A 19787-nucleotide genomic window follows, 5' to 3' on the forward strand; every position below is an offset into this window, starting at 1 on the left:
AAATGTACGAATCATATCTGGAATTGCAGAAAATTGTGAACACTCTTCCACATAATATTCCACACAATTACAGCCAAATTTTGCATGTTCAGCGGGATTGTGGGGAATAACAGTGTAGAAAACTCTTGAGAGAACTTTCTTTTGCTTCTCTTTGATGGCAAAGGGCACTGGGCAATTTCCACTGATGGCAACTCTTTGCCCGACGGCAGATTAAATGCATTTTTATGTAATATAACATCTATTTTATTATGTCAATGAAAGAACGTAGAACCAAACGTCTACGTGAGGTTATTTCCACTTCACCAGTACCCATTAACGTAATTTCCACCCCTCCCCCAACATCCACTCAAATCTACAGCATTGTTCATTTCGACTGTTCAATGGGAAAATAGTTCCATCTCCCCGGCATCCCCACATGTATAGATAGTTTTTCACTTCAGGATTGAAAAATCATCTCAGCCCTGAGTTCTTAGATCTTGTGTAGGCTTCTCGTCAATTCAGAATGTATTTGGTAAATGCTTGCGATGAGTTCTCTCGTGCATTTTCTTTTCCCTCATAATGCTTGTGTTTCACAATTTCAGAATAAGATATCTGATTGGAGAAGAAACTTGGATCGAAAAGTGGCCAAATGAAGCGGACTGCCAAACTCGGAAGTACAGGCAACTCTGCCAAGACCTTGAAGAGTTTAGTGAAAACCTTCAGCTTTTTGGGTGCCCAACTTAATTCCTTTACCACTTAAGTTACTAAAAAAAAAGATTTTGAACTCAACAATATTCAATAAAGCTACAAAAGTCGAGAACTTTTTTTATTTTCTTCGCTGCCAAATTGCATTGTGTGTTATGTCTGGTTATGTCTCAGCACGGATTGCACTGAGGACCGGAGAACACTGTTTCATCTGGTTGTACTTGTGCAATCAGATGACAATAAACTTGCCTTGAAAATTTGATGGAATCGTGTTCAGAAATACTACATCGAGTACATGTAAACATTCTCTAGATTGAAAAATCTAGCCTGTTACAAAACAAGCTTGACTGCTTGTTGGCCTGTCTATAAAAGTTTACAGAAGTTTGTCTTTAAGATGGTTCAAATGTCCAATAAATTTATATTTTTTAAAAAGTACTTCAGGTCAGAGAAGCATCGATGGAGAGTTACAAACTGAGCCTATGTGCTGATGACATTGCACCTGAATGGGCCAGTTTCGACACAAGCGGGAATAGTTGGTTATCTGATGTTAATAGACCACAAGATGTTGGAGCAGAATTAGGCCTATTGAGTCTGCTCCACAATGAACCCAGAGGGTCTCAACCTTTTTCTTTCCACTCACGTTCCCTATGCCATCGGTGCTCTATGATTAGTAAGGGATTGCTTAAGGTGGGATGTGAGTGGGAAGGGAAGGTTGAGAATCACTGCTCTAGACCCAATTGTTACTTAAATATTTGGCTTGAGAAAAATTGTCATTGGCCCATTTCCTTTGGAGTTATGAAACAGTGCACATAATGAGTCCATGAGGGGTGATTAAAACAGTAGTTTTCAAACATTTTCTTTCTACTCGCCTCCCACCCTAAGCAATCCCTCACTAATTACAGAGCACCGATGGCATAGGGAATACTTAAAGTGGGAGGTGAGTGGAAAGAAAAAGGTTGAGAACCACTGAATTACACAGATTAACAACGCTCCAGTTGAAGATATTTCTCCACATCTCAAATTTTTTTATTCTGAGGTTGTGCCCTCTGCTCCTAGAGCCTCCCACTACTGGAAACATCTCTACACCCATTATATCCAGCCCTTTCAATATTTAGTAGGCTTCGATGAGATTTCACTCTTCCCCTCACCCCTATCAAACTTCTAAATCCCAATAGGTACAGGCCCAGGGCCATCAAACGCTCCTCATACGTTATCCGTTTATCGCTAATTTCCAAGGATTTCCATTTGCATAAATGGAAGACGAGGTGACAAGGACACTCGTGCTCATTTCAAGTTTCCAGCGACATCTGTGTTACAAATTTTCCCTTCAACATTCAGCTGAATGATACAGTAAAAGTCCCAAAATCCAGACTGCTCAGGGATGTGTCAGTCAAGATTTTTGGATTCTTGGGCAGTGCATCTGTGGCACTTATGCAATGCACGCATGCAGGCAATGCACGCAACCACTCAAATGCCATGAATTGTCTGGATTCTCGGGTGGTCCGGAACTCAGCTGAGAGTTTTCAAGAAGTCCGTATTCTCGGGTGGTCCATTTCTAGCATCTGGATTTTTACCCCAAAAGGGTATTAACGAACGAGATGGACTTTTAATTGAAGGTCTCCACCAGATTGCAAAGGCAAAGAACATTCAAACTTCACAGAGACAGTGCCTAAATCACGACCCAGTGTTGATAGCTGGAGCCACATGATTGTTATTAAGGGAATTGGGGGAAAGTGATGGTGGAGTCAAGGTACAGGAAAACAGTGAGCTTTCCAAAGTGGGGAAATGAGTTGGAGGTGCTTAAACCATCTGCTCGTCACAGACTAAAGAAAGCTTAAATGAGATACAGTAAATAAATCCACATATTATACGCAAACAGGAAGAATCAAGCATGACTTTACTCAGCTGAGAATGCTCCTTAGAGCAAGATCTAATCCTGATTAACAGACCACAAGACACTGGGGCAGAAATAGGCCATTCAACTCATCGAATCTGCCCACCTTTCATTCATGAGCTGATCCATTCACCCACTCACCTCTAATGACTGGTCTTCTTTACACAATCTTTGATGCCCTGGTTAATCAAGAATCTATCAATCTACACACACTGACATGACCTTCACAACCACCTGTAGCAACAAATTCCACAGATTTACCACTCGCTGGCAGAAGAAATTCATATATAACCATCTACAGCACAGAAACAGGCCAGTTTGGCCCTACTAGTCCGTGCCGAACATCTTCTCCCACCTAGTCCCACATTTGGTCCATAACCCTCCACACCTCTCCCATCCATATCCATCCAACATTTCCTTGAATATTAACATCGATCTTGCTTCTACTGGAAGTTCATTCCATACCCCCACCACTCTCTGTGTGAAGAAATCCCCCCTTAGATTTTTCCCCTTTTACTCTCAATCCATGCCCTCTTGTTTGAATCTCCCCCACTCTCAGTGGAAAAAGCCTGGCCACATTGACTCTGTCCATCCCCCTTATAATTTTGAATACCTTTATCAAATCTATGCTCAATGGAATAAAGTCCCAGCCTGCTCCCTGTAACTCAAACCTTGAAACCCCGGCAACATTCTCGTAAACCTCCTCTGCGCTCTCGCTATACTGTTTATATCCTTCCTGTAATTCGGCGACCAAAACTCCACACAATTTTTTTCAAATTTGGCCTCACCAATGCCTTATACAATTTTAGCATAACATCCCAACTCTCGTGTTCTATACTCTGATTTATGAAAGCCAACATTCTTCACCACGTGATTTAACTTTTCACGGAATTGAGTACCGTGACTCCTAAATCCCTTTGTTCCCCAGTGTCTCTGTTCAAAGCGGGCCCCCTCTTATCCTGGAGTTGTGCCCTCTTGCCCTAGACTTTCCCACCAAGGGAAACAATCTGTCTATTGAAAGTGATTGTGCAGTTTTTTTGTCGGAAACCATTCAGAAATTACTTACATGCCTTCACAGAAATACCACAACTCCACATTGTAATAATGCATTCTAACAGCTGATGGCGATACATCACAAGGGACTTGAATTAAACTACTGTTTCAAAGCTATACCAGTGGCAAACATTAGAGCAGGGGTTGGTAACTTTTTTAAAAAAAATCACATTCCTCCTTATGTATTCATACAAGGGGAGAATGTACAAACTCCTTACAGACTATGCAGGATTCGAACCCACGATCACTGGCGCTGTAAGTGTTGCACTAATCACTACGCCGACCATTCCACTGGCAGTTTTGATAACTAATCTTTCCCAGAACACAATCTCAATTTCTGTGCCAATTCCCCAAATCTTTCAAATATTTATCTACCACCTTTTAAAATAACATCCCCAATGATCCAGCCTCCAGCACCATCCAGGGTAGAGAATTCTACGGATATTCGCCACCCTCTGCAAGAAGTTTCAAGTTTTAATTTTAAAAATTAAATTCTGTTTAAAATTTTTTGAATAAGATTTAGAGATACATATCTTGCAAAGCCAACAACACGATGGGATGGCAGTGAAAACAATTAATTTTAAACATGATTTTAGTACCAGTCCGAATTTTCTTGGTTCGGTTTCCAAAGTCACTGTCCTATCTCAGATGGACTTCAGGAAGACACGAATCAGTGGGGAGGGTCAGGCAGGAAATTCAAATTCCTGGGTGTTAGCATCTCCAAAGATCTGTCCTGAAACATCCACGTCGATGCAATCACCAAGAAGGCTTATTACCATCAGCTCGTGAGGAGTTTGAAGAGATTTCAATTTAAATTCCTTTATTTTTTTTAACATAAAATTTAGAAATGCATCACAGTAACAAGTCCTTCTAGCCAATAAGCCTGTGCCATCCAAATATATCTAGGTAACATATTTGGACTATGGGAGTAAATTGGAGCCCCCCCTCCCACCCCCCCCCCCCAGAGGAAACCCACTCAGTCACGGGGAGAATGTACAAACCCCTACAGACAGTGGTGGTTTCGAACCCGGGTGGCTGGTGCATTGCGGTGATGGCTTCGCTTCCAATATCTACCATGGAGATGTAAAACACAGGATTCTGTGGTTAAGTAGGGGGAAAAACACACACAAATGCTGGAGAAACTCAGGAGATCAAACAGTGCCTTTATGTAGCAAAGGTAAAGATTGATCACCAACGTTTCAGGCCTGAGCCCTTCATCAAAGTGTGGGGGAACATGAGAGATGGCCAAAAAAAGTGGGGGGGGGAGGGCAGGTTGATGAGAGTGGAAATGATCAGCTCACTACGAACTTGCACCCTCAAAATGCACGAGATTAGGTCCGTATGTTCAGCTTGCCATCTGCCGCTGGGACAAACATTTCTTATGTATTTCTCAATGTCATTTTACATGACTGGTCAAGAAGATTTTGAGCAGTTTCAGTTTGATGATGTTGAACTTAAACCCACATTCATCACATCACCTGGCAGCTCATTACACACTCTCAAGGTGAAGAGGATATAAATGTAGAACCACAGAACATTACAGCACAGAAACAGGCCCTTTGGCCCCTTCTAATCTGTGCTGAACTATTTTTCTGCCTAGTCCTGTTGACCTGGACCCAGTCCATAGCCCCCCATACCCCTCCCATCCATACTCCTGTCCGTTTTTTCTAAATATGAAAATAGAGCCCACGTTTACCACTTCGGCTGGTAGCTCATTCTGCACTCCCACCACTCTCTGGGTGAAGAAGTTCCCCCATTTCTTTACATATATGTATATATACACACATGTGTAAGTTTATGTGTATATATATGTGTGTGTGTGTGTGTGTGTGTGTGTGTGTGTGTGTGTGTGTGTGTGTGTGTGTGTGTGTGTGTACATATAATAAATAAATAGAAGGTTTCCAGCACAGAACTTAATTGATAAGAAAGAACATCAAATAAAAAAGAAATCTAAACAGGCTCAGATGAAAAGCATGTCGAACTCAGTTGAGTTCAAAAGCCCAACATTTTGAAACTTGTCTTCCTCCCTTTCACCAGTCACCTAGGAGTTTCCTGTTCACGATTCGAGCAACATTAGTGAGAGCTTCCAAGAGAAAATGTAGTCATCGGCCACGGGACAGACCCCTTAGTCCCACTTGTTCATGCTGCCTGTTGGCTTCTGAACATCCCATTTGCCAACACTTGGTCCATATCCTTCTCAACCCTTCCTATCTATCCAGATTTCCCAATGCTTAAATTATACTTGCTTCTACAGTTTCCTCTGGCAGCTCGTCCTGATACAGGCTGCCCTCTGAGTAAAAGGAATTGTCCCTCAGGACACCTGAATTCCACCCCCTCAACTCAAATGTATGCCCCTCCCAAGTTCCATCATCATCATTCCTAGGGAATAAGTTGGGGGGGGTGGGGTGGGAGGAAATGATGGCTCTGCCAGAGCTGCTGCACTGCCGCTGGTACATACCCACAGAGAGCAGGGAACGGAGGCACAACGTTGCTCAGCAGGTTCTACATTCTAGGCTTAACAGCGATGGCTTCATCTTGGCTTTAAATGGAGCTGATGGTAGATTTTTTTTTGAAATACAAATCCTCCATCGCAGAGTTTGTGCCCAAGAATGGTGGCACCTTTGCTGAACAGTACACCACAAGAGGTGGCAGACTCTGGGGGAGAAACAGACCAGCGCAGGGCACCATAAATGGGGAAAAACACCCTCCCCCCCAAAGATGAGATGAGCCTACAGGTCAGTGACCAAGGCAGCAGACAACCAAAGGGCTCAGCATCTGAAGGATTCACTTAACCTGTGGGCGACTTGCAATTCAATTATTCACGCAGACTGCAGTTGAAAGACTCACACAGGCTGCAGGAGACTGGAACCGGGATTCGAGAGGCCTAGGGTGCTGAAAGCTTGGTCATCTTGGGGCAGCACGGCTGGCGTAGCGGTTGGCACCATGCCTGTGTAGCACCAGCGATCGGGACCGGGATCCTGCACTGTCTGTAAGGAGTTTGTACCTCCTCTCTATGTCTGCGTGGGTTTTCACCGGGGGCTCCGGTTTCCTCCCACCTTTTGGAATGTACCGGGGGTGTAGGATAATTCGATGTAAACTGAGCAGCACAGACTCATGGGCCGAAATGGCCTGTTACCGTGATGCATGTCTAAATGTATTTAAAAAATTATCATATCAGGTGTTTGGATCTAGGACTTGGGTTGGCAATGGACAAGAGTCTTTGCGGCTGAGGGAGCGCTGGTGATAAATCCATGGACACTGTCTCTGAAGGGACTCTTTCTCCTATTGTTAGGAGCACAGAACACTGCTCATGTAGCAGACAAAAGTTGCTATGTATATTACTGTTTTAATGTATCATTGCTTGACATTAAAAGGGTTCCTCTGGAATACACTGTGAGCATTCACCTCATCCATGCTCTCAGGGCTTAACCTCGTGCCTTAGCTTTCCAGAAACATTTCCACATCCTTCCTTGCTGGCTTTCAAAACTGAGCTTCTTAAAATACTTCATGACAGACGATGAGTCGTTGCAACTCTACACATCTCTGGTGAGACCACACTTGGGATCTTGTGTTCTAATCTGGTCACCTTATTACAGGAAGGATGTGGAGGCTGTGGAGAGGGCACAGAGGAGATTGACCAGGATGCTGTCTGGATAGGAAAAGAAGGCTTATGAGGCAAGATTAGCATAGAAGGATTGAGGGAAGACTTGATAGGGATCTACAACATTGTGGGAGGCATAGATAGGGTGGATAGCCAGCACCTTTTTCCCAGGGCAGGAACAGCAAACACCAGGGGACGTCAGTACAAAGTGAAGGGAGGGAAGTTTAGGAGAGACATCAGAGGTAAGTTTCTTTTCCCCCTCCACACAGAGGATTGTGGGTGCCAGGAATGCATTGCCGAGGATGGTGGTGGAGACTGAAACATTAGGGGCCCTTAGACAGGCACATGGATGGATGAAAAAGTAGAGGGTTATAGGGTAGGGAAGATTTAGCATTTTTTTAGGGATATATGTTCAGCACAATATTGAGGGCCAAAGGGCCTGTTGTAGCTGGAGCAGATTTCACCAAACAATGAGATAGATGAGAGTGTTTCTTCCAAATAATCTACAGTGCTGCTTTGAGGTTGACGAGTTCATGGAATCTTTTGTCAACACTTAAAGGGAATCACCTGACCTCATCCCATCAGTGATACATCAACAATTTCACTCTTTATATTGGAAATTCGCCAAGTAGCTCGAAGTAGCAGAACATTTTCATTTCAGGGGAATGAGAATTTGGGCATCCTCCCTTTGCAGTGGTAAATTCCTTGTTGGTATTATCATCAATTTAAGCAGAGGTTGACTTGTTAATCCCCATTCACTGGTGATTGAGCAGAATTTCTAACCACCATTGAATGAATTTTCATGGAAACTACATGAAGTTCAAGCTGCCTGTTCAATGACTGATAAAGGCACAAAACAGTCTTATTGATGGAGACAATCACTGATGAAAATAGAGGCAACATTTTTTTTTCCCTGAAATAAGAATTACAGCTCTTACAAAACCAACAACATGGCGGGATCACAGTGTGAGCAAGTCATTTAAAAGCTCCACAGTTCACAACACGATTTTGAACCACTCTGAGTTTTCTTGATTTTGTTTCCAAAGTCACCGTCCTATCCCTTGTGGACTTTAGGGGGGGGGGGGGGAAATCAAGAGTGGACGAATTGGTCCTCACCAAGGGGCCAGCAGTGGAGAGGGCCAGGAACTTCAAATTTCTGGGTGCCAACATCTCTGAGGAACTGTCCAGGGGCCTCCATGTCGATACAATCACGAAGACGACTCACCAGCAGCTACATTTCACATCACCAAAAAACTTCTACAGGTGTTCCGTGAAGAGCATTTTGTCTGCTGGCATTACTAACCGGTATGGAGGCACCAATGGACAGGACAGGAAAAAACTCCAGAGAGTTGTGAACTCAGCCAGCGTCATCACAGGTACCAGTCTTAATTCCATTGAGGATCTCTTCAAGAGGCGGTGTCTGAAGAAAGTAGCCTCTATCATCAAGGGCCCCCACCACCCAGGCCATGCCCTCTTCACACTGCCATCATCAGGAAGGAGGGGCAGAAGCCAGAAGACAAATGTAAGGATAGCTTCTTCCCCTCTGCCATCGGATTTCTGAATGGACAATGAACCACAGACAAAACCTCACTTTCTCTTGTTTTTTTTTGTGTGGAATATTTATTTATTTTTGAAATGTAATTTATAGAAATATTTCCACCATAATGCTAGCACAAAACAATAGATCTTGTGTCATTTTCACAACAATAAAAATTCTAACTCTGTATTCCAGTACATCTGAAAACTTTCCATTCAAATAACAAGTGGTTCATCGTCCCTCATGACACATAAACCCAAAGCAAAAAAAAGCAACATGAACAAACGTTCATGAATTTCAACTGCAAGTTGCACTGTAGTATTCCCAAGCAGTCATTCAGAAATCTCTAGCAATAGCCTAAAGTTTTGAACCTTGTGTTCAATTCAAAAAGTATCTTCAATCTTTCCAAATTGTTCTTTTCCCCGCTAGAATTTGATACACACCAGGAAAATCAATGTTACCCAAGTCAGAGAGAAATGTAGCCTGCTCCTTAACCAGCATTGATCCATATCCTTCTAAGTACGTCACATCGTAATTCTAAACACAGCTAAAATAAGCTGAACACATGTCTGTCCATGATCTCATGCACTGTCAGACTGAGACCACATGAAAATTAAAGGAACCACATCTCATCTGCCATCTGGGCACCCTATAACTGGATGGCATTTACATTGACTTCTTTGGTTTCAGTTAAACTCCCACACCCCATCTTTGTCTCCCCTGCCACCTTTCCTCTGTTCTCTCTCTTGCTCTCCCTTCTCCCCGGAGCCAAAAATTCAATTCTCACCTTTCCTCTTATCATATCCAATTAACACTTTTTGTTGCCCGGCCACTCTTCAAGATATTAGCAAAGAACAGGAAGACATCAGAAATAAAGACCGAAGAAGGACTCAGGTCTGATTTGTCAGTAACATATCTTTACCTCCTATGCACACTGCAAGATCAGCTGTTCCTCCAGCATTTCTGTGTGTTTTTACTATAATACCACCATCTGTAGACTTCCAAATTTATCTTTAAAACTGTTTAACTTGAGAGCAAATGACTACATTCCAGAGCTTACCTCTGATATACTGATATCCATTTTTAACACATCCCACTGGCTCCAACAGGAAGGGTGGCCATTTTGTTATGAGGCACCATGTGATAACAGAAATATTTTCTCAATTGGGCTTGATGATCCTGTTTACAATTATTTTGATCAGTAACTTTATGGCGACAAAAATAAACTCGTACTTATTAAAATTAAACTGAGTTAGAAATTGTTCAGTTAGATAGGGCTGAGCTTATTCACTTTCCAATTGGCTGTGCAAAGCTCAGGGCATCATGTCAGGCAACCAATGGGGGAATGATAGGCTCTAGCCCAAAAAATTGGTTCTGTATCTTCAACTTTGCAATATAAAGGACACTGTATGACCTCCCGTGTTTCTCCAACTGAAGTCATTCTCAGCTCTCTGGGCCTTGACATTCCAACCTCACCTCCCAGAGAGTGGAAGGGCATTCAGCCCCTTGAACCTGTTCTCCCATTCAGTACCATTCAATGTCTACCAGAACCCTCATTCAGTTCCCTTGAAAATCTTTGGCTCTCAAGCATTGAACGTTGCATTTGGCCATCAATAGCCACTGTCCTTTTGAAAAGGAAAGGGCAGGATGGAGAAGGTTATCTTCAGTCACAAAGATTCAACATGGAACTTCCATGTCGAGGCCATCACGAAGAAGGCTCGCCAGTGGCTATACTTCATGAGAAGTTTGAGGAGATTTGGTACCATGTTCTGGCTGATTGCATCACTATCTGGGACAGAGGCGCCAACATTCAGGACCACAAAAAAATCTCCAGAGATTTGTTAACTCGGCCTGCATCATCACGGGCACCAGACTTTACTCCATCAAGGTCATCTACAAGAGGTGGTGTCTCTAGAAAGCATTCTCTATCTTCAAGGACCCCCACCACCCAGGCCATGCCCTCTTCACTCTGCTACCATTGGGAAGGAGGTACAGGAGCCTGAAGATGAACACTCAGCTTCTTCCCCTCCGCCATCAGATTCCTGAATAAACAATGAACCACAGATTTTGATCTTTTGTGCACTGTGTTTACTCATTTTTGTCAGGTGGTTTATATGAATGTTTGCACAGTGACGCTGCCGCAAAACAACAAATTTTGGGACTTGTACGTGACAATAAATTCTGATTCTGATTCTGATCTGGTTGCCCTTGGCTACTGAAATGTGGACCCAATGTAGTCAAAGCGACCAACATCAGAAGCTGAAATGTGGGAGGTGGCCACAGTGACCTCAGTGAAGGTTAGAATCTAGGCTCGAACATTAGCTGACGGTCAGCCCGAGGAATGAGATCATTCAGTGAAACTTTAAGAGTGTTGCGATGACATCCTCTCACGTTGCCACCACAGCAGTCATACGACCTGGGGCCCAATCCTTGCGTGCCGGGCCTGAGGGTTTGGCCGGTTCTTTGGATCCTTGCTGCTTACCTGCCTACACGGCAGCTTGGCAATTTGGCAATGAGTTGGCGCTCTTTCACCGTGGAAGGCATTGGATACTCTGTGTGTGTGTGTGTGTGTGTGTGTGTGTGTGTGTGTGTGTGTGTGTGTGTGTGTGTGTGTGTGTGTGTGTGTGTGTGTGTACAAGTGCATTCTCCCAAAGCTCGGCTGCAATGACTTCAACAACGGATTGCTTCACTTCTTCCTGTGCAGCTCATATCTTCATTACCACCACTGCTCTGCTGACACAAGTCCCAGAGACATGAAGGTTCATAACAGACATCAGAACACAGAGTCAGCCCATTGAACATAAAACAAAACAGCATAGCACAGGCCCTTCAGCCCACAATTTCATGCTAACCTATATAAAAATACTCAACAATCTTAGACCTTCCCTACTTCACACCTATAACCCTCTGTTTTCTTTTAAGACTTTTAAATATTTCTATTGTACCAGCCTCCACCACCACCGCTGGCAATGCATTCCAGGCACCCACTACTCTGTGTAAAAAAACTTACCCCAGACGTCCCCTCTAAACTCTTCTCCCCTCACCTTGTACATATATCCTTTGGTTTCGCACTGGGAGAAAGGTGCTGACTGTCCACCCTATCTATGTCTCTCGCAATCTCTATTAGGTCACCTCTCATCCTTCCAAAGCTTTAACTCTACTAACCTTGCCTCACCTTCTCCAATCCAGGCAATGTCCTGGTAAATCTCCTCTGCACCCTCTCCATAGCTTGCACATCCTTCCTATAATGAGGCAACCAGGAGTGAACACAATATTTCACTGGGAGCACCTGAAAGAGAACAGGGTCGTCTTGATGAGTGTGCCGGTGTATTCCAAGGGCTGGATGGAAAGGAAACTTCATGGGAAGAGCCAGGAAATCACCAACCAGCCATTCTCTGAGCAATTTTTTTTAATGAACAGATTGAGAGTCAGAAGGGTCTCCGACCTGAAACATTGACTCTGTGTCTCTTTCCATGGATGCTGCCTGACCTGCTAACTATTACTAACATAACATAACATAAAAATTACAGCACGGAAACAGGCCATTAGGCCCTTCTAGTCCGCACCGAAACAAACACCCCTTTCTACTCCCACCTCCCTGCACAATGCCCATAACCCTCCATCTTCTTCTCATCCATATACCTGTCCAACCTTTTCTTAAATAATACAATTGACTCCGCCACCACTATTTCTCCCGGAAGCTCATTCCACATGGCTACCACTCTCTGAGTAAAGAAGTTCCCCCTCATGTTACCTCTAAACCTCTGCCCCTTAATTCTTAACTCATGTCCTCTTGTTTTAATCTTTCCTCCTCTTAACGGAAATAGTCTATCCACATCCACTCTGTCTATCCCTTTCATAATCTTAAATACTTCTATCAAATCCCCTCTCAACCTTCTACGCCCCAAAGAATAAAGACCTAATCTGCCCAATCTCTCCCTGTACTCTAGATGCTTAAACCCAAGTAACATTCTGGTAAACCTTCTCTGCACTCTCTCCACTCTGTTTATATCCTTCCTATAATTAGGCGACCAGAACTGCACACAGAACTCCAAATTAGGTCTTATACAATCTCAACATCACCTCCCAACTCCTATATTCCATGCAATGATTGATAAAGGCCAGCATACTAAAAGCCTTCTTCACCACCCTATTCACGTGAGTTTCTACCTTCAGGGAACGATGTACCATTACTCCTAAATCTTTCTGCTCTTCTGTATTCATCAATGCTCTCCCATTTACCACGTATGTCCTATTCTGATTCTTCTTACCAAAATGAAGCACCTCACACTTATCAGCATTAAATTCCATCTGCCATTTTTCAGCCCACTTTTCTAAGCAGCCCAAATCCCTCTGCAATCCTTGAAAACCTTCTTCATTATCCACTATTCCATCTATCTTAATATCGTCTGCATATTTACTAATCCAATTCACCACCCCATCATCTAGATCATTAATGTATATAACGAACAACAATGGGCCCAATACAGATCCTTGAGGCATACCACTGTTCACTGGCCTCCAACCAGACAGACAATTATTGACTACCACTCTCTGGCCTCTCCCTTTCAGCCAATGTTCAATCCATTTTTCTATCTCAAAATTTATACCTAAAGACTGCACCTTCCTAACTAACCTTCCATGTGGTACCTTATCGAAGGCCTTACTGAAGTCCATATAGACAACATCCACTGCGCTACCCTCATCCACATTCCTAGTCACCTCTTCAAAAAATTCAATCAGATTGGTCAAACATGACCTTCCTCCCACAAATCCATGTTGAGTGCTCCTGATCAGACCCTGTCTATCCAGATGTTTATAAGTACTATCTCTAAGAATTTTCTCCATTAATTTACCTACCACAGACGTCAAACTTACAGGCCGATAGTTGCCAGGCTTCCTCCTTGAACCCTTTTTAAATAACGGAACCACATGCGCAATGTGCCAATCCTCCGGCACTATCCCCATATCTAATGACATTTGGAAAATTACCGCCAGAGCCTCTGCTATTTCCTCCTTCACTTCTCTCAATGTCCTGGGGAAGATCCCGTCCTGTCCCGGAGACTTATCCACCTTTATATTCTTCAAAAGCCTTAAAACTACACCTTTTGTAATCTCTATATTCCCCATATTTACCCAATTTGCTTTTTTTATCTCACATCTCCCAATATCCTTCTCCTTAGTGAATACCGAAGAAAAGGAACTGTTCAATATCTCCCCCATTTCTCTAGGCTCCACACACAGTTTTCCGCTCTGATTTTCTAAGGGACCAATTTTAGAACCTTTTATTTTCAGATTTCCAGTTTTATCCATCAATTCAAATATAGACCATAACCAAGAGAGTGGGTTGACTTAGGTCTTCAATAAATGACTGGTATTCCAATCAAGTACAGCAGTGGGTCATATTTTCCATTAAACAACATCTAGAATGGTTCCATTATAAATAGAATCCAGAAGAAATTGAAATCCATTCAACAAAATTGGAGGCTGTGTTTATTATTCATTTTGCCTCCATGTGTTGTCCTTTCTTATTCCCCATAGTCATTGTGTGAATATATATATTTTTAAAATTTAGGCATATAGCATGGTAAGAGGCCATTCCAGCCCATGACCCCCGCACTGCTCACATATACCAATTCATCTGCAAAAGTTTTTAAAGATTGGGAGGAAACCGGAGACATGGGGAGAACCGTACAAACTTCCCTACAGGCAGTGCCCGCTTTCGAACCCAGTTCGCTGGTGCTGTAACGGTGTGGCACTATCTGTGCTGCCCCACAGATCATCATTGAAAGGCTCCTCAATGACAGAGGAACTGCAGTCAGTCTGGTTTCTATTTGTGCTCTCCGTCGGCTGCACGAGGTTCCACTGCGTAAATAGAAGCTCTCCTCTGCCGATCAGACGTGCTTGGCGTGGAGCATTTCAATCAGTAGGTTATTGCAAGGGACGTCACCATTCAGGTGCTTGAGGTAGAGATACTCCTCGGCCTGCATGCTGATGGCTCGTATCTCAGGAAGCCGCAGGAGTAACTGCCCGAACTGGTCAACCTGTTGAGGGAAGCACATGGTGTAGTCCATCAGGGCCCTGTTGACTTTCTCCTGGATACTCTCCACAAAGGGCCGGTTCTCCAGATTCTTCACATCTGCAAAAGCGAAGAAGAGTTGACAATTCAGCATCTTATTCACATCTACACTGAAACTGTCAACACTGGACAACAAAGATTTTGTTTCCTGAACACTTTGGGCTGCCAATCTCAAAAATATCCTTAAAGTTTTCCTTTTGTTAGATATAATCTATTTTCATTATTTCCTGTCATCTTTTTTAACATGCTTCAAGCATACAAATCCATGAGGTGCAATATTTAATTGAAAATTCATTTTCTGCCCTGCTGATCTTGGTGTCGTCAGTGATGAACACGGTGAAAGGTTTCACCAGGACATTGCCACCATGCAAAAGCCGTATCAGGGCAACTGAAATCCACCAATGCCGGCCGACTATTGTTGGCCACTGACAAGAGAGGCATCAAACGCTAGTACAAAGGAAAATCAACGGCAAAACATTTTTAGATCAGTTTAACTAAAGCAATGTGTCAGCATAATTATGTGATTACACATGGTAAATTCAATAACAGTTAATTTAATGTTTCTCCAACTTCCTACGTGATACAGCAAAACTGTTCCATTTGAAGTTGTCTAATGCAATCCCCAATTGTTTAATCAGGAAAAAAAGCACTTGAAAAAAATTGTTGTCCATTGTAATCTGACATTTAGAAATTGTAGTCATCGATCATCTGGACCACAACAGTGCAACACGAGAACAGGCCCTGCAGCCCACAATGTCTGCAATGAGCACGATGCAAAATTATTACGACTTCCACTCACTGGGGACCCTGGTTCCTATGTTCCCTTCTATTCACAGCGATCTTCCTTCCTGCTCTTTCCTTCCCTCACCAGAAGTCTCAGATCCCACTCTCTCCTTGACTCACCAGGACCCTATTTCCTGAACTCCCGAAACCCTTGTATCTGCGTTCTCTTTCCATTCACTTGGTTCTGTTGGCGATGCATCCTTGAAGCCCCATCCCTCATCTTCTTTCCTCCGACTCTCCACCCCCTTCCCTCTCCATTCACAGGGCCACCCCTCCCTTCCCCTGTTTGCTTCTGTGCCCTCCCTCCCTTATCCACTTATTACCTCCTGCCTTTGGGATTGTGCTCCTCTCCCTGCCCCTCCCCATCACCATTTTGTTTGGGCGCCTGCCAACGTTTGATGAAGGGCTCAAGCCTGAAACATTGGTTATGTATCTTAATCTCAGCAGATCAAGGACACTATCTTCCCCTCTGCCATCAGATTTCTGAATGAACACAGACAGTACCTCACTTTGTCTTTTTATTTTTTATTTATTTTGAAATGTGGTTTCTAGAAATGTTTGCACTGTAATGTTTTCACTGCTGCAAAATAGTGAACTTCATGACATGTTTATGAAAATCAATTCTGATGGTTCTATTTCTAATGGTCCATTTAAATTTATCAGTTTCTCCAAAATTAGTTTCTGGAAAGCAGGAAAGTCCAATGAGAGAGAAGGAGGGAAGAAAGGGGCGAAGGGAAAGAAGGGGGAGAAAATGGAAGGGAGGAAGGAGGCAAAGAAGGGGAGGAAAGGAGGGAAAGCCACCTCACCTGGGCTGAAGAGGACCAGGAACTTGAGGCAGACAAACTCGTGGCGATCTGTCTGCAGGGATCGGAGCTTCACTACCAGTTCCTGTGCGCGGTTCACCAGATTATTTAACGTGGCTCCTGCCTGGGATGCGATGGTCGAAAGGTCGATCTGAGACCGGACAGACAAGTGTTAATCCGACTGAATCACCATCAAAACCACAAAGGACTGTGAAACCGATGGGCTTTTATTGACTATAATCTGGAGCAGCATTCAGACTGATCCTGGCGGAAAGAATGGGGGTGGACGCAAGGAGTGGTGGATAGGATTGATCTCAGGAGGCATGTCCAGCTGGCAGTAGCCAATCATAGCATTGCTATGGTTTACCACACCAACCAAGACCAATTCAACTCACACAGTTAAAAGATTAAACACTTGGTCCTCCCTGAAGCTTGCACCCAGACTCAAGTCTCTCGAACTTCCTCCATAAACCACCTCACTTCTCCCTCCCTTTTTCAAACCACAATCTTGGTCTGCAGTTTTAGATACCTGGTGTTGCTTTCTGTGATTCAATCAATTATTATTGTGAAACTCTGGAGATTATTTCTCATTGTAGAGGCATTTTCAGTTATTCCTTGAAAGCTATCTCAATGGGAAAATTAAGACATCCCTGATTCAGACACTAAACCAATCTAAGGAAACAGTCCCTTTTTAACTAGGAAGGAATCCATCCTGGTAGATTGAAGGGAGTTCAGTCAAGCTGTGAAGCTGAGGGGGAGAGATGGGAGGGGAGGTGGGGAGGAGAGAGAGAGAGAGAGAGAGAGAAAGAAGGAGAGGGAGGGAGGGAGAGAGGAAGAGGGAGAGAGGGAGAAGGAGGGAGAGGGTGAGGGAGAAGAGGGGAGGGAGAGGTGGAGGGAGAGAAGAAGGAGGGAGAGGGTGAGAGGAAAGGGGGAGGGAGAGGGTGAGGGAAAGAGGGGAGAGAGGTAGAGAGGGAGAACAAGAAAGAGAGAGGGACAGAGGAGAGGAAACAGAGGCAGATAACGAAGGATGAAGAGAGTGAAAAATCAAACAGGCTGGGATTGTGAAATTGTAAATGCAGAACCTGCTGGACCTTTGCCATAAAAGAAATTATCTGGAAATGCTCAGCAGATCAGCTAGCATAGGTGGGGTGAAGTACCCATGGGGAGATTTCTTAATGTTGTATCAGGAAGGTGGCCAACATGGTAAAGGGTCACAGTCCCATGATTATGCTCTGTTACCATCAGGCCAGAGGTGCAAGTGCAAGAGCTTTTTAAAAAATCTAACAGCTATTAGGATTTTGGATCTCCCCTCACTCTCCAAACCTGAACACGACTCCAGCACCAGCAAAGATCTGTCAGCAATAATCGAAGGATTATCTGTTTGCATTAACCGCAACCTTGGATATTTATCTATCCTTTGATCACCGTCTTTTTCTTCTTCCCCTATAGGTTACTTCATGTTATGCTTTTACACGGCAGCAGACCAACGAGGGGCTCAGTGGCTGAAGGACCCACACAGTCTGCGGGCGGTTGGGGACTTGCGGTTGGAGGGCCCACACAGGCTGCGGGCTGCTGGAGACTGGGTCATGGGGATCGGAAGCAGGATTCAAGAGGGCACAAAGTGCAAGAGGGGCTCCCGAAGGGCCTTGGGTGCTGAGGGCCTCCTGATCGCGTCGGATGTTTGGGCCTGGAGCACGGGTTACCGATGATTTGAACAGGAGTCTGCACGGCCGTGGAGGCAAATGCACGGACACTCAGCGACTCTGAAGGTACTCTGGTTAGGGGTGCCGGGCAACGCTCATGGCGACTCTCTTTATCTTACAGTAAGGAAAGGTTGATCTTTGTTTGAGGTTGGAGAATATCATGTATATCACATTTAAATTTTTTAAAATTTTAAATTAATGTTTTTAATTTTTAAAAAATTAGTCAGACAGCATGGTAGCAGGCCATTTCGGCCCACGAGTCCTTGTCAACTAATTTACACCCCAATTAACCTATACCCCTGGTACATTTCGAAAGGTGGGAGAAAACTGAAGCTCCCCTGGGAATCCCACTCAGACAAGGGGAGAACGTACAAACCCCTTACAGGAGGCGTGGGATTCGAACCCAGGTCCTGATCGCTGGCGCTCTGAAGACAATGTGCTAACCTCTATGCCCCTTCCATTCCTTTTATGGCCACATAATCATACAAAGAAATATACTTTCTTTGCATTATTATGTGACCATACAAGGAACCCTGAACCTGGAACCTGGAACATGATAGAAAGAAAGAAGAAGGTTCTGATTTGTATCGTCAAACTCTCTCATCCTCTGGACCACACTGATGGGTATCACTGTCAACAGCCTTCGCAAGCTCCAGTCCCCAAAAAGCCCAGTCTAAATCAGTCCTCAGCCAATGTGGCCAATTGTTCTAAAGTAACAACACAAAGCTGGAGAAACTCAGCAGGTCAAACCGTGTACTTCATAGAGCAAAGATAAAGAGGCATAACCACCTTTTTGTGCTTGAGTCCTTCATCAAGGTGTAGACAAAAGGCAGGGAGGCCAGTAAACAAGGGGGGGGAGGGGAATGGCTTGATGAATGGAGATGGAAGGGGACGGAGAGCTGGAGAAAAGAAGATAGAGCGATAGTGAAGGAAGAACGTGGAGTAGGTTAGTAGAAACTGGAGAAGGTGACATTAATGCCGTCCGGCTGGAGAGTGCCTTAGTGCCCTCCCTCCCTTATCCACCTATTACCTCCTGCGGGATGGTGCTCCTCCCCATACCTTTGTTTGGGTGTCTGCCTACATCTTGTCTATACCTTGATGAAGGGCTCAAGCCCATAACGTTGGTTATGTATCTATTTTTGCTACATAAAGGACATTGTTTGACCTGCTGAGTTTTTCCTAGCATTATGCTTTTACTTCAACAATGTCTGCGGACTTCTGTGCTTTACTCATGGTCATCAAACCCTGGGATCTTGCAGTGTCAAATTGTATCAAACACAGAAGCGAACACATTTTAAAAAGTAATTCTTCAGGGAGAGTTTATAAAAAGTGGCAAGAGGCGCGCAGTCAGAATCTTTTATCCCTGTGGTAAAAGTACTAGAGGCCGCAGAGTTAAGGTGAAGGGTGAAAAAAAGGAGCTGATTGTTGAATTCAGCAAGGGAAAGTCAGAGATACTTAATCCAGTGGGGGATCAGAGGTGGAGAGAGTGAGCATATTTAAGTTCTAGGGAGTCACTATCTCAGAGGATCTTCCCTGGACCCAACGCACCAATGGCATCGTGAAGAAAGCACATCAGCGCCTCTACTTCCTCAGGGTTTTGCGGAAGTTTGGGATGACTCCAGAAACCCTGGCCAATTTCTACAGAGGTGT

General features: G+C 44.0%; 2 protein-coding genes across 3 annotated transcripts in view; one reads left to right on the plus strand and one right to left on the minus strand.

Moving 5' to 3' along the window:
• LOC138758437 (complement C3-like) overlaps positions 1-946 on the plus strand; it is a 117742-nt gene extending 116796 nt beyond the window's left edge. For both annotated transcript variants that reach the window (XM_069927347.1, XM_069927348.1), the window contains one exon: positions 582-946. In XM_069927347.1, coding sequence (XP_069783448.1) covers positions 582-723 — 142 coding nt within the window. In that variant the 3' untranslated portion in view covers positions 724-946. The remainder of the gene's footprint in view (positions 1-581) is intronic.
• Positions 947-14112: 13166 nt separating this feature from the next.
• Positions 14113-19787, minus strand: part of LOC138758438 (nuclear receptor subfamily 5 group A member 2-like) — a 33001-nt gene continuing 27326 nt past the window's right edge. The window contains exons 6-7 of the mRNA XM_069927349.1: positions 16438-16585; positions 14113-14908 (exon numbers count right to left, since the gene is read on the minus strand). Of these exons, the coding sequence (XP_069783450.1) occupies positions 14664-14908; positions 16438-16585 (393 nt within the window). The 3' untranslated portion in view covers positions 14113-14663. The remainder of the gene's footprint in view (positions 14909-16437; positions 16586-19787) is intronic.

Source organism: Narcine bancroftii, chromosome 3 (assembly GCF_036971445.1).
Source record: "Narcine bancroftii isolate sNarBan1 chromosome 3, sNarBan1.hap1, whole genome shotgun sequence".
Classification (NCBI taxonomy): Eukaryota; Metazoa; Chordata; class Chondrichthyes; order Torpediniformes; family Narcinidae; genus Narcine; species Narcine bancroftii.